The 14,637-nt window shown below is 41.8% G+C and overlaps 1 protein-coding gene across 1 annotated transcript in view; it reads left to right on the top strand.

The window, feature by feature from the left end:
- The first annotated feature begins 7,245 nt into the window (after positions 1–7,245).
- GLP1R (glucagon like peptide 1 receptor) overlaps positions 7,246–14,637 on the top strand; it is a 97,287-nt gene continuing 89,895 nt past the window's right edge. Inside the window, exon 1 of the mRNA XM_083434516.1 lies at positions 7,246–7,847. Within this exon, the coding sequence (XP_083290642.1) occupies positions 7,758–7,847 (90 nt within the window). The 5' untranslated portion in view covers positions 7,246–7,757. The remainder of the gene's footprint in view (positions 7,848–14,637) is intronic.

Here is a 14,637-nt window from a genome sequence, read left to right as displayed (position 1 = left end):
GTCAAAAAGTCTGAACTGCTATAAGACAGTTCCTTATTTTAAATGAACAATTTGGGGCCTTATTTTATGGAGGCCCATAGCTCAGTGGTAGAGCATCTGCTGTGCATACAGAAGGTCCCATATTCAATCCCTTTCATCTCTAGGCAAGGCCTGCCCGAAAAGCCAGATGGCCACTGCCAGTTAATGTAGACTACACTGAACTAGCCCCTTCATGGATCACTGCCTTGCCGTGGCGAAGGGGGTTGAATAACTCAGAGAAGCTATGAGCTATGCCGTGCAGGGCCACCCAAGATGGACAGGTCATAGTGGAGAGTTTTAACCAAACATGATCCACCTGGACCAGGAACCGGCAAGCCACTCCAGTATCGCTGCCAAGAAAACGCCATGGACAAAGACAACAGGCATATAAAAGTTATGACGACCTCATGAGAAGAGAAGACTCCCTGGAAAAGACCCTGATGTTGGGAAAGATTGAGGAGAAGGGGATGACAGAGGACGGGATGGTTGGACAGTGTTCTCGAAGCTACAAACATGAATCTTACCAAACTGCGGGAGGCAGTGGAAGGCAGGAGTGCCTGGCGTGCTCTGGTCCATGGGGTCACGAAGAGTCGGACACGATTAAACGACTAAACAACAACAACAACTCACTGAACTAGATAGTTGCCTATTGCTAATAAGAGGTGTTAAATACAGTGGTACCTCGGGTTAAGAACTTAATTCGTTCCAGAGGTCCATTCTTAACCTGAAACTGTTCTTAACCTGAGGTACCACTTTAGCTAATGGGGCCTCCCGCTGCCGCCGCCACGTGATTTCTGTTCTCATCCTGAAGCAAAGTTCTTAACCCAAGGTACTATTTCTGGGTTAGTGGAGTCTGTAACCTGAAGTGTCTGCAACCTGAGGTACCACTGTATAAGGCTGCTTTACTCCCTTATGCATAAACCAGCACCATGGTTGCACACTCTTCCCTCAGATACCTCTTTCCCTCCTTTCAGCATGTGGTGTGGACATCCTTTGGTGTGCAGATCCTGGCTTACATCAAACCAGAGCTCCCCATAACATCCATAATGTTGTTTAACAAACTAGATTAGTCAGGACTGGGCCTCTCTCTGATCTGATCCTGGCTTCTCATCCTCTCTTACTAACTGGCATTGATACAGTTTCCCAGGTTGGACAGCATGGGGAACTGTGGTTTTATGCAAGCTAGGGTCGCCACACTGAAGCCAGTACAATGATTGGGGGATGAAAGAGAAAATCGGAGGAGAGTTAATCTGTGATTCCATAAACCATGGTTTATGAAGCTCTGGATAAATATCTGAACATAGTCAATGGTTGTTCCAATGATCAGATTCACTATGATGGCAAAGTTAGTACTGTGGTACCTCGGGTTACATACGCTTCAGGTTACAGACTCCGCTAACCCAGAAATATTACCTCAGGTTAAGAACTTTGCTTCAGGATGAGAAGAAGAAGAAGAAGAAGAAGAAGAAGAAGAAGAAGAAGAAGAGGAGGAGTTTGGATTTGATATCCCGCTTTATCACTACCCGAAGGAGTCTCAAAGCGGCTAACATTCTCCTTTCACTTCTCCCCCACAACAAACACTCTGTGAGGTGAGTGGGGTTGAGAGACTTTAGAGAAGTGTGACTGGCCCAAGGTCACCCAGCAGCTGCATGTGGAGGAGCGGAGACACGAACCCAGTTCCCCAGATTACGAGTCTACCACTCTTAACCACTACACCACACTGGCTCTCAGAAATCGTGCTCCGGCGGCGCGGCAGCAGCAGGAGGCCCCATTAGCTAAAGTGGTACTTCAGGTTAAGAACAGTTTCAGGTTAAGTACGGACCTTCAGAATGAATTAAGTACTTAACCTGAGGTACCACCGTATCATAATTAAATATGGCATTGCTTATCAAGCAAAGTTATCTTAGACTTTAGAATATTTAACCTGTATGTTAGTTGCTTTGTTTCAGAAACATCTTTTCTAGAAACTGCTTTGCCAGTTGTTTCTCAGTGAAAGGAAGTAACTTCTCCCTTGTCAGTTCATAGTCAGAGCAATGGCTTCTTCTTGCCATAATTCATGGGAATCCTGAATTAACCCAATAATCTGCTCAAGGAGGAAAATATTGCTGCTATCTCAACATATTGGATAATACTTCTTAAAATAAATTAGGACTAGAACACCTCTCTTTTTTTGAATTTCAGTGAGCAGCATCCAGTCAAAGTCCCATTGACTTAAATAGTAGACAATTAAGCACATGCTTTTAAGATTCAATGGGAATTAAAAATCAATGGAAGGTTAAAATGTTTAACTTCTGCTGGATTGTGCTCAGTTAGCACTTGGGCACTCTTTAGTTAACTTTCTACATCAAAGGCAATATATTTAAGAATAAGCACACTGACCGAACCTCTGCAGTTAAGTTGTTCTTATCCTTACACTGCCTCTGATGTGGGAAGCGGAATTAAGCTTTTCAGCAATGACACATTGGTCAATTGATGAAGTTAAGAGAAACCGAAAACATACTCCCACCACAGCTGAAATGCCTTTCATCAATGCCTCCCACAATTTGCTAAATTGCTCGATGTTCTCCTTGCATCCACAGAGAAGTGCCCTGTGTTATTCTGGTCATTAAGAATAACTGACTTGAGCCTGTTTTCTGCTATTAGATAATGGCTATTTGATAGCTATAATTAAAGTGTAGCATTTCTATTTGATCTTTCTAAATGTGCTTTTGATTAACTTAAACCACATTGCCCCAGAGAATAGCCAGAAGATTGCATGATTCTACTACTCTGTTAAAGCTAAGCAGCGCTCTCTAACCTGTCTGGAAGTCCCACTTGCTCCACACTTCCTGAAGGACAAGTGGAATATGTATAATAAATAATAATAATAATATACTTCTGTACCATAAACACTTTTCAGATACCTAGGCTCATGGGAGGAAAAACCAGCAGTTCACATTACATTAGATTCATTTCAGATAAAGAGAGCAGCAGCCACAGTGTGGACTAAGCCAGACATTTTACAGTCGGATCCATGATCGGATCTCCCAGCAATTTTATTTGTAGCTACATGTAGCTGGGGAGGGCTTTGGAATTGATTGGGAGTCCTAGTGCCATGAAATGGGGGTTAATTCCTCCTTTTCCTTGCTATTTCCCCAATCTAAAGCACCTCCTGAAGTGCTAAAAATGCATTCAGCCAGGATGGTCAACATTTTAACCATTTGCCACTAAAAATGTTGCACATTGTTCTACAACACACCTTATGTGGTGCCTTTTCCTGATATGTGCCCTGCTTCTGAAGTTTTCACCATTGTCGGTACTTCCTTAAATAAGTCCTGACTATACCAACATGTTTAGGAGACAAGCATCTTGCAATACTCTTCACTCTTGCCATGCACTTTATTCTATATCACAGCCTGAATCACTTTACAAAATGTGCCGAAGCTGACATTGTATTATTTAATAATGCCTGTTGGTGTACAGCGTCTGCCTACCTCTCTCTAGAAAGGGGAATGTGTCATTTCTGACCTTTGACAACCTCTGTACCTTGCCAACTCATGGAGATGTTTTAAGGTCCCAATGAGTAATAGCCAGACAGGCAGACTGTTAGGCTGCAGAGCAGTTCCAGCAGTAAGCCTTGTTGAACTCAATGGGGCTTACCTCTGAGTTGAAATCATCTGGTAGCGTTTATCTACTATATTATATCCCACCTCTTCTCCAAAGCAGCATAGCTGGTTCCTACCTACAACCTGTGAGAGATGTTAGGCTGCAAGAATGTGATCAGCTCAAGACAACTCAGTGAAGTTTGCAGGCAAGTTGGGATTTGGAACCAGGCTCATTGGCCCCGTTGGCTGGGGCTGGTGGAAGCTGGGAGTCCAATATCAGGAGGGCCACAAGTTAGAAAACCCTGATCTAAGATGTGCTTCTAGATGACATGCCCCTCCATCCCCAACTGAGAAGGAAGCACACATTTAAAATAGCCCAGGGAGCGCAGGAGGGAAAATTTGGAACAGAGAACATGTTCCCTACTTCTCTGCTCTCAACTGTCCACACTCAGTGCCATAACAGCTACCAGAACACCAACTCCTTTGCTTCCTATTCAACCTCCAGTAATGGTACTGAGGGACCTAGGGAAACTACAGGTGGGACACACCATTGGAGCTCTCAGTCCCCAAGGTTCCAGTGAACCCTGAACATGGTTATTCTAAAGTTGATATATTCAGTGTTAAACAAATATGTCAATTTTATCACCACTTGTTTCAACTGAAATGACACATACAAGGTTGCAGTAAAGAACCCGAATATTATGTTTCCATGCTGTGTTTTAGATTTGAATACTCCCATCAGAACTGATGTAAGGGTCAAACTAATTTCATTGAGTTGATTCAATGCAATATTCTGGATAGGCTGCATTATCATCATTGTATGTCAACTTGTTCCATCCCTTTCAGATACACATCTCAACAAACAAAACAATATAATTAATTGTCTGTTTTCTCTCAGGGCAAAAAAAGTCAGGTTTTGTTGATATTTAATGGTGAATGCATTCTGCAAACAATTACTTGATATTTTATTTTTGCAGTCTTAGGAGACTGTTCTTAAAAGTGTCAGGAAGTCTCTGCTGAGAGCTGTTTCACACATTATGTATGATGGTGACATTTGTCGCTGTGGTTGGGGCAAGAAGCTAATCCTGCTTCCCTAGGGGCAGTTATCTGTAGAAAACACTCATTTGCCACAGAGATATATGGCACATATATAGTTATATAAAAGCATTTCTAAACAACTTTTCATTTCATTTCACTTTTAATTTGTATATCGCCTTTCTATATTATTATACACAAGGCAGTTTACAACAACAAAATATACATGAAAGATCACACACCTTATAATAATCTGATTCAATACAAAAGTCATAACAAAAACATAACTTTAAAATAGACAACTTATGTCAAATAAAATACAATAACCCATTAGAATATAATAACACACAATAAAATTAACTCTCAATATCATCAAATAACAATTAAGCAGGACTTCACTCTTAACGATTATGGTAATTACTAACTAAAATCAATAAAAATAGCAGCAAGTCACAGTGCATAAATAACATAAAACTTAAAAAATGTAAAAGATTAACCATTTAATACTTAAAAATCCCTAAGTAGTATACTTACATTTCTGTATGATAAAAAGAGAGGTACAAACATTAAAATATAATATAATATGCATGTGGATGATAAAAAATGCACATGTAAGCATTTTATATTTAAAAATATTTAATATGTTGTGTTTGCTGTTTTTCACTGAAAGATAGTTTGATGACTGAAGTCCATTTAATAGCAGACACTGCAGTGATTTATATGGTGAAAAGCTCCATGAGTTCAAACTAAGCATCCTGATGAGACAAGTCTAGTGGATCCATTTTTTAAAGAAGTAAAAATGGACATTCCATAGCTATAATTCATGTGTGGCAGTTCAACCATTGAGATTTGCTGAGGTTTTTTGTGGTTCTACCTTTGGGTGATGCATGAGAGTTGCTTAGGGCCTTGTCTGTTGCAACAGCTCATTTATGGAACTCCCTGCCTAGGACAACTGTGCAACAATGCAGTCGTCAACTCAACATGCTCCTGTTTACCTCGACCTTTGGGACCTGTGAACAGAATGAGGAGCCTTCACAGGCCTCCCTGGAGCACAGAATCAGTCTTTCTCTGCTAATTCACATTGAGGAGCTGTGAGGCAGACATCCAGGGCTCTACTCAGCAGATAGGCCCCCTGCTGTAGCACATTTTAAAGTGAAGTAATACACATTACCACCTAAAGGAAGGGGTGTGCATAAGACCCTTAAGTCCAGCATCTAAAATTATCTAACTGAGTTTCAGTCCCATCCCCACCATTTCTATATCCAGGAGAGCAGACATGGGGTGGGTAGACTTCAGACTTTGGGGCTCTACTTTGTTTTCTGTTTTTGCTTTAAACCAGAAACCCCTTTACAGTATATATATTTTTTCAAAACCATTCCTGATGCACCTAACTCCACCCCTGAGTTTTGAACAATACAAACATATAAGAGCATATAAGATTGGGCCAAAGGCCAATCTAATGACCCTGATCCAGAATCGTGGATCTAATGATCAGATGACTATGGAAAACCTACCAAAAAAAAAATCCTTGATTGCAACAGTGCTCTCTTCACTTGTGATTCCCAGCAGCTGGTATTCTGCTTCTCAGCGAAAAGAGAACATGTTATACTAGCTATAGTGACTGTCTTCCATGAATTTGTCTAAGCCCCTCTGAAAACCACCCAAGTTGGTGGCCAACATCTTATGGGAGTGAATGCCACTGTTTTAACAACACTGTGTGAAGAAGTACTTCCTTCTATCTGTCCTGAAACTTCACCAGTTCCCCTGGAAGGCTCCAAGCTCTAACATTATGAGGGAGAAATGTTCCTCTACTTTCTCCACATCACATTTACGCACCTTTACCATGTTCCCCTTACTCCTTTGTTTTTCTTCTTCTCAACTAAGAAGACCATATTAGAAGCAAAAAAACTTGTTCTGATGAATTGGAAGAGCCGCAAAAAGATTCCATTGAGCACATGGATTGACAATATGGACAGACTAGCCACATATGAATTGCATGTCGACGCAAATTAAGAATGGATAAATATGAAGAAATCTGGAAGGAATATTTAAGTGATAAGGCGGACGGTGGGGGGAAGTAGGGGGATGAGAGGTGGGGAAATATTGTTAAAAAGGTGTAGTCATAGGTATATCAGTACTCAAATCTGAAATGTTAAATTGTGTTATTGGTGTTATTGTGGTTTTTGTTGTATGTGTTTTTTTGTGGTTGTTGTTTGTATTGAAAAAATGATTAAATAAATTAAGAAGACCCAAATATTGCAACTTTGCCTCATATGGAAGGCAACTTTTGTTTGTGTGAAGGGACTGGCGACTGAAGACGAAAGGTGGCTTGTGAGACGTTTGCTCCAGATCCCTTACAGTGGCAATCCTCTGTAGGTCTACTCAGAAGAAGGAGGCAGCGGTTGACCGTGTGACCCAAGCAGCACTGTCAGCTTAGCAGGAGAAACGGACCCTGCTTCCTAGCAAGGCTGCACTCTCCTACCCTTTCCAATCGCGCTTGAAAGTACAACCCAGAAAGGGGCTCGTGGGTCCCAAGGTCGCCCTTCCTCCCGGCCCTCCGCGCTCTCGAGAACCAACGAGCAGATGGAAAGCTTTCCCCAAGGCGAAAAGCCAGCGGCGGGGAAACACCTACCGAGCGCTTGTGTTCGGTGCCCAAGGGGTAGCCATGGAACCATGATCCACCCCGCGGGGAAAAGGACCGGTAGCGCGAAGTAACAAGCCTGGAGCAGCGCCTGCGATCACGTGGCGGTGAGGGGCGCGCGCGCTTGTGAGGCGTTTGCCCAGGGCAGCCGCGCGGGGGGCGCCTGGCGGCTGCGCCGCATTTCCTCGCCGTCCGAACTCCGGCTGGGGGCGCGTCCTGCGTCTGGAAGCGATTGGCTGGCGAGGCGCGCGCAGGGGCTGAGCTCCGCGCCGAGGCGGCCCCCTCGCCCAGCTTACAAATGCCGCCCAGCCCGCGCGCCAAACTTCACTCCAACTCCGCCGCTGGGCGCTCTCGCGCTCTCCTCGTTGCGCGCCTGAGGTGGCCTCGCGCCCCTGCCTGCCTCTCCTCCCTCTGCGGTTGCTGTGGCCGAGGCGGCTGCCGGGGCTTGCGCTTCTTGGGGCAACTCCGGCGGCAGAGACATGCCTCCGTCGTCGGCGCCGGCTGCTCCCTGGAAAAGCTTCACTCTGGCTTTGCTCTTAGCCACCGGCGGAGCGACTCCCTCGAGGCGGGTGAGTCGTGGCGGGGAGGAGGGCGCGGGGCTGAGAGCTATAACCGAGGGCGCTTGGCCAGCTTGCAGCTTGGCTACTACTACTCGACGGGGTTTGCTTGTCTTGTCACGGTCTTGCCCCGAGCGAGTGCGAGAAGGGGGGGGGGGAGAGAAGACCATTTGCCCCAAGACACAGCGCCAGGGCTGCCGGCGTCGATCCCTCTCGCTCCCACCCCCAGCCAGCAAAATCAAGGAGCGTCGTCTTTTGAGCCACTTTCTCCCGCCCCTCGGACAACTCCCTTGTCTTCAGGCAGTTTGGTCTGCGAGGGCAGAGGAGCTCGACGTAGTTGGATTTCTTGGCAGTTACCATTCTCCCTTCCGCCGCTTTCCTCCTTCCGTAGGCCAAGGGCAGCCGGGCTATGCTGCATATATCTGAGCAATAGTGCGGTAGGTGGGTGGGTGGGGGAGTTCAGTTATAAAGCTGGCGGGGTTGCAACCACCGTCAAAAGTTTATACGATATACATAGGGTTTCCCCCCCTAAATCATTGCTTATCAAATGGCTGTTTGCAACCGGTATCGCAAAGCAGCGTTCAGAAACTGAGTGTTCCACTGGTCTAAGACGCGCTCATCCCAAAATCTTGACAATATAATAGAGACATGCCTGACACAGGGATGAAAAAGGGGACCGTCTTCTCCTAGAGTACCGGGGGACTGATTTCTCTGGGTGTCAGACGCTCCTAAACAAAAGCCACTTGATCCCAGCTGAAGCATTTCTGCTATAGTTCACTCTGGAGCTGTTTCCTCCAGCCATACAAGCACTACTCTGCCTCTTGGTGTCTGCTGTTGTGTGTGGCATTACCTTTAGAAGACTATTGGGGGTGGGATGCTCAGATTAGCTGGCTGTGTCAGGGACTTGGATGGCATTAAGTGAACTTGCAAAGACAGCTTCAGTTTGTATATAGGCTACTCAAGCAGCATCTGCATTGGGGTATACAATACCCATATATGAATGAATTGAATGAATTTTTATTACTTCGGTCACAGACCAGTTCCAGCCCACATACAATATCAAGGAAGTCATAAAACACAATAGGGATACATTTGAATTTGCAATTAGGTATAACAGGGGCAATACAGGTAAAGCAACAGTTAAAAAATACATACATTAAAACTTAGTCACTAACATATAGCCTAAAATTATCATTTAAGGCCTTAATCATTATGATAGCATAGCTTGTTCCCTAAGTTTTATGGCAATTGCACAGAATTTGGCTACCCTTAACGTGATCTCAGGATCCTTGTCCTCTACCAGGGATTTTAGACAAGTGCCCATGTATATTGTTTGGGACTGTGTTGTTTGCTAGTGGAGAATAAAATATAGGGCTTTCAAAAAGGTGTTGAATGGCCTCATCTGCATACCGTTACCTTATCTGTACCAGTCTCAGTGCGGGGGTTCAGCATTCTCAGAACTGGAAGGTGTGATGCTGAATATATTTTAAGTACATGCAAAGTCTGTATAAAATGCTTATGAATTTGTGGGTGCTTTTTCTTTTCTTTAAAAGGGTAAAATTTCTTACCTTTGTGACTTTAAATATACTGAAAATAAATACCTAAAAATGCTAAGCTTTGTGTAGCTAATGAATGTTTTTGCTCATGAGAAAGATGCAGCGGGCTTCTCCTCCAAGGAAGTGTGCATACAGGCCAAGAATCTTTTGTGGTCTCAGCAATGTCACATAAATTTAAACTTCTTAAAACAATCATGGTTTACCTTCATTTACCTTGAAGTAGTTTTGATTCAACTACAGACATTCTGGACATTTTGACACCTGCGTATGAGCATCATGTGCCTCTGCCAGTAGAAACTGGCACATATTGTAAGTGTTGGTCAAAAGGAAATGGTAAATTATGCGGTCAGACTTTTCTTTTCTTTTCTTTTTTTAAAAAAGCATGCATCCCATAGAAAATGCTAGAAAAGAGAACAAGATGATTTCTCAATAATGGAATAAACCTCCTCATTTGTCTTAGTTATAGCTGTTAGCAAATTATTGCCAATCCTCTTGGTTGACACAGCATCCAGAAAGAGCTTTCAAACTAGGTGTGCTGGAAAAGATCCTGAGGGATTATTTTTTTTAAAGTATGGGCAGTAAAGTATCATGAAGTTCAGTTAGTTGGTCTGAAGATAATGTCCCCCGTAAATAGAATGTTAAGTTTATGCTGCAGTGTGAGTTTATTCAAAGCATTAACAGTCAGTGCATGAAGCCAAGACTGAATTGCTAGTTGAAATACATGAGTTTAAAGAATGGAAGAGAGTATCAGCAAAATGTATAATTTTGCTTTATTAGTTTTGCTATTAATGTAGAAAGAGTACATGGGGTAGGATAAATATTCTTTTGTGATTCAGTACCTTCAGTATTTAGCCTTAAAAAAAAACCTTTTGGGGGGGTCTTTCAAGGTCTTGTAGCGGTACCATTTATATATTTACTACGTTTATATTCTGTCTTTCTGCCAAGGAACTCACAACAGCATAGTTGGCTCCTCTCCCCTTTATTTTCTCTTCAACATAACCATGGAGGTAGCTAATGTTGACTGACACTGACTAACCCATGATCATCTAGTGTGTTTCGTGGCTGAATGGGGTTTTAACTTTGGTCTCCTTTGTCCTAGTCTAACCACTGCACCATGTGGACATGTTGAAGAGATTTCTGGTCCCTCTCCTGCAAAACACCAACAAAGGTTTATTAAAAATAAATAAAATGTATAATTTCATAAATGGTCAGTCATTGTCCTGCTTTCAGGAATATCTTCTGACCTAGCAAGTTCCAGTGTCACCCTTGCTTGTCAGGAGGTGTTTGGCGCTGGAGGTCAAGCACAATAATTGCCTGTGAAATGGGTTTGCTTTATGAAGAAGAAGTGAGACTCTGAGCTCGATGACGAGGATTAGAGGGGATATGGCAGGAATGGTGTCATTGGGGTAGTGGAAGAAGAATGACACACTGCTGCATACTTGAATGAATGGATCCTTCATTAGTATTCCATGGGTCCAAGACTGAACAAAACAGAATTACAAAATGAGCAGATAAAGGATGGAGAGGGAGGCTGCCGCCACCACAGCAGTGCAGGTGACAGAATGAGGCCATTTCAACAGTAAGGATTGAGCAGAATGAGAAGATGCAGAATGAAAAGCAAAAACTCACATCTTTGTCCCATTTGCTTAAGAGAGCAATCTTAAGATGCAAGCTTCTGTGACAAGGCCTCATTGAGGATGAGGGAAGATAGGCTTAGGCAGATACTGTTTTTGCTGTAGGCAACCCAAGGAGCTGCTCAACAGACGGACTTGAAAGAGGCACTTTCTTCTTTAGGATTACATGAGCTCTTGATGCAGTTTTATAACGAAGCCTCTCTGCATTTCTTCTCTTGACCAGGTGGCTTTGCCCTGAGTTAGACATGTGCAGTGTCTTCTGGTTTCTATTAATGTGCCCTCATTCTGTCACCTGCAGTATATTACTATACTGCAAAAATGAGGGATCAGTCCCAATGGGGCTGCAAACATTTTTTTTTTAAACAAAAGTTTTACCAAATAATAGTAGCCTCTTAATGTTGTAATAAAAAGTTTTCAATATGTTAGAGCTAATAACACGATTCTTCAAAAGGGAGCTGCACATTAAAGAAGGGAAGGTTATTACAAAAAGATCCTTTAAATATTTGCCACAACTCCATTTTTTAAAGATGCCCAACATAGGGTTTAAAAAGCAAAGAATATGATAACTTGTACTCCACTAACACAATTCTGGCAGAATCGAGCAATTTAAAGTTGAATTTAGTAAGGCTTATAAAATGAGAACTTTGGGCTGGATGGTACCCTGTGAGAATGAAGAGAGAGCTTGTTTGAAAACTCCTTAATGCACGCAAGAATGAATAAAAGTCATGCTCATTCCTGTAGCAACTAACCACAGAAAATACATATCTCAAAAGATGCTGTTGATCAGCTAGCTGCCCACATCATAGTTTTCTTGTTCTCTAAGCCATATGTTTAAGTTCAATTCTATCCATTCTATTCAGTGGGACTTCTCTCAGGTAGGTGTGTATTGGTTTATAGCTTTATTGGCAAAATTATTGACAAATTTCAAGAAACCCATCCATCTATGCTGCTTGCTTTTCCATTTCTGTTTAAATTTCCTTAAATGTTTCTAACAAAGTAACATACGTCAAACATCTGTTGGTTTAATGCTGTACTTTATTCGCATTCATGTACTGCTCAACTTGAAATGTGCTCACTTAACTGCATTTATTGTGCTCTGTTGTCTCTGGGGAGCTCCTCATAGATATTTCTGCTGTTCCAATAATTAACCCATTCAATCAGTGGTATGCAAGGTATCCTGAATAAACTGGGAGGAAATGAAGAGAAACTCCTTTACTTGCTCTAGACTTCTTGACGTGGACAGCTTGTGTATTAACTGTATTTTATGCGTTGAGGTGACTTGACCATGCTATTAACTCTTTTTCATTCCTGATTGGATTGTGCCATTGAAGAATTAAAATAAATGTAAATTATATCACTTTAAAGATCCATTCTGTTCAAGATCCATTCAGTTGTGAAGTCCTCACAACAGCTACACAAAAATTGATACTGAACATTGTATTCCTGGAACATAATGTATCTCTGTCTGTAGTCCCTTCTCTACCTGAAGTCCATTGTGTACTGTGAATATTTCTATAAGCATTTTTAGTAATCAAACTGTTAGCGTCATGCATTTTTGGACAGTTTATTCATGCTGTCTTCTGAATGAATGTTAAAGTGGAGCAGTAGTTTCAAAGTTGAGAAATCAGTATAGAAGGGTGGAGAATTCGTATATTTGATTGATTAATAAATAAATAAAAAAAATAAAGATAGATTAGGGCAACTCTTTAAATAGCTGAGAGAAGAAAACGTGTATCTTTCATCAGTAGGGAAGGATCGTAGCTTTGAGTCAGCAGGTGAGCTCTCGTGCACGCTTTCTCGTGTGTTTTAACATAATAACTTGCTTCTTCCCATTGTCTGATAGAAGTCATTCAAAAAACTTTAGCTTGAATTTTTCATAAATTACATCTGTACTAAAGAGTAAAACTCTGCAGGAAGTTTCACATATTGTTAGTACCACTTTAAACCGTTAAGTTTTCTTATATTAAGTAAAGTTGTAATCATGCCCACTGCTATTTGATTTAAGTGGCATGTAAGCATTTCTAGAATCGCAGAATTGTAGAGCTGGAAGGGACCCTGAGGGTCATCTAGTCCAACCCCATGCAATGCAGGGATCTCAACTAAAGCATCCATGACAGATGACCATCCAACCTCCACTTAAAAATCTCCAATGAAGGAGAGCCTACCGCCTGCCCAGGGAGTCCGTTCCACTGTTGAACAGCTCTTACTATCAGAAAGACCTTTCTGATGTTTAGTCTGAATCTCCTTTCTTGTAACTGGCAGCCATTGGTTTGTCTCCTACCCTTCAGATTGCCATCAAAGTATTTAAATGCAAATCTCCTTTTGAACACCAATAGTGGAAATTTATCTGCAAATGGAAATACGCACACCATTGAGTAGTGGTCTCATGATAATGTTGTGCAAATTTCAGCTTGGGCAAATGTTTTCTTAAATTTTAAGTAGAGAATAAGACTGCCAATATCTCCTAAGGGAAAATTAAGTATTCACTGCTTTACTCGCTTGGTTGCTCTTGAACATGAAGGTGCTATGTCTTTTGCTTGTCAAATCCTAAATGTCAAAAATGGCACAACACCTTTATTACATTGTGCCTAGTCTTCTCCCAGAGAAATTGAGATTTATGGCATACTACTAATTTATCCCCCTGTTATATATCAAGAATTTCAGGTATTTGACAGCATGTCTCTTCAGTTATGGTGGTTTAATACTTTCATAATTTTCCTTATTTAACAGTTTCATGTTTTCCTTGTCTGCTCTCCCTTTTATCATCTTTGGACTATAACTTGTGTCCCTGTTTCTCACTTTAACTGGTTTGGTCAGTCATTTGCTGACCATTTGTTGACTGTATTCCCCTTTTAGGCAAAATCAATACCATCTTCATTGTAGGTCAAACTGCTGTTATCTCTGCGATCCTTATTTTTCCAGGAGTCCCATTTCAGATGAAAGAATGACATCTTTGCTAAAAAAAAGTATGCATGAGCTTCAAATGGCGTACTGGTAAATTAAAGTACAAACTGGTGTACTGGTAAATTAAAGTTTATACTTTATCACAGGGTTCTTTTGAGACCACTTAATCACATATCAAGGAGAGGTAGCAAGTAAGAGCTGTGACTGTCTCCATCCTGTGTTTTTTATTCATCGGATAAGGCAGGCAGGTGCAATTTGTTTAAAAGTGACGCTGTAAACTTTTGAGTGGGGAAATTGCATAAATGCACAGTCCACTTCGGCTCAGAAGGTTACAGTTCTTTTCCTTTATTTTGGTTGCTGAGACTCCTTAATCTACACACATTTGCTCAAAGGAAGCACATTTGGTAGCTGTCAATTTACCTCTTTGCTTGTTGCCAGATTTGGAGTGCTCACAACCACTGTGCAATTGACTGAAAGACATAGGATGTTGGTGTACCTGCAGTTTCCTTGTTCTTTCTAAGCAGGAAAGTTTGTAAACAGATTATAATATAGTAATAATAATATTCAACTTCAAGGAAACCAAACATGCAAAAATTCTGCTTGTAATTTCCCAGTGCTTAGGGAAAGGAAACCAAGACATAAATGCTCCTTCTGCCAAAGCAATGAATATTTGCTAACAAATAATGGAGAGGTGTATTTGTTTCAGAG

The sequence above is a fragment of the Podarcis tiliguerta genome, assembly GCF_965153285.1.
Source record: "Podarcis tiliguerta genome assembly, chromosome: 3".
NCBI classification, from domain to species: Eukaryota; Metazoa; Chordata; class Lepidosauria; order Squamata; family Lacertidae; genus Podarcis; species Podarcis tiliguerta.
The sequence above is the reverse complement of the archived record's forward strand: the minus strand, read 5'-3'. Positions and strand labels throughout refer to the sequence as shown.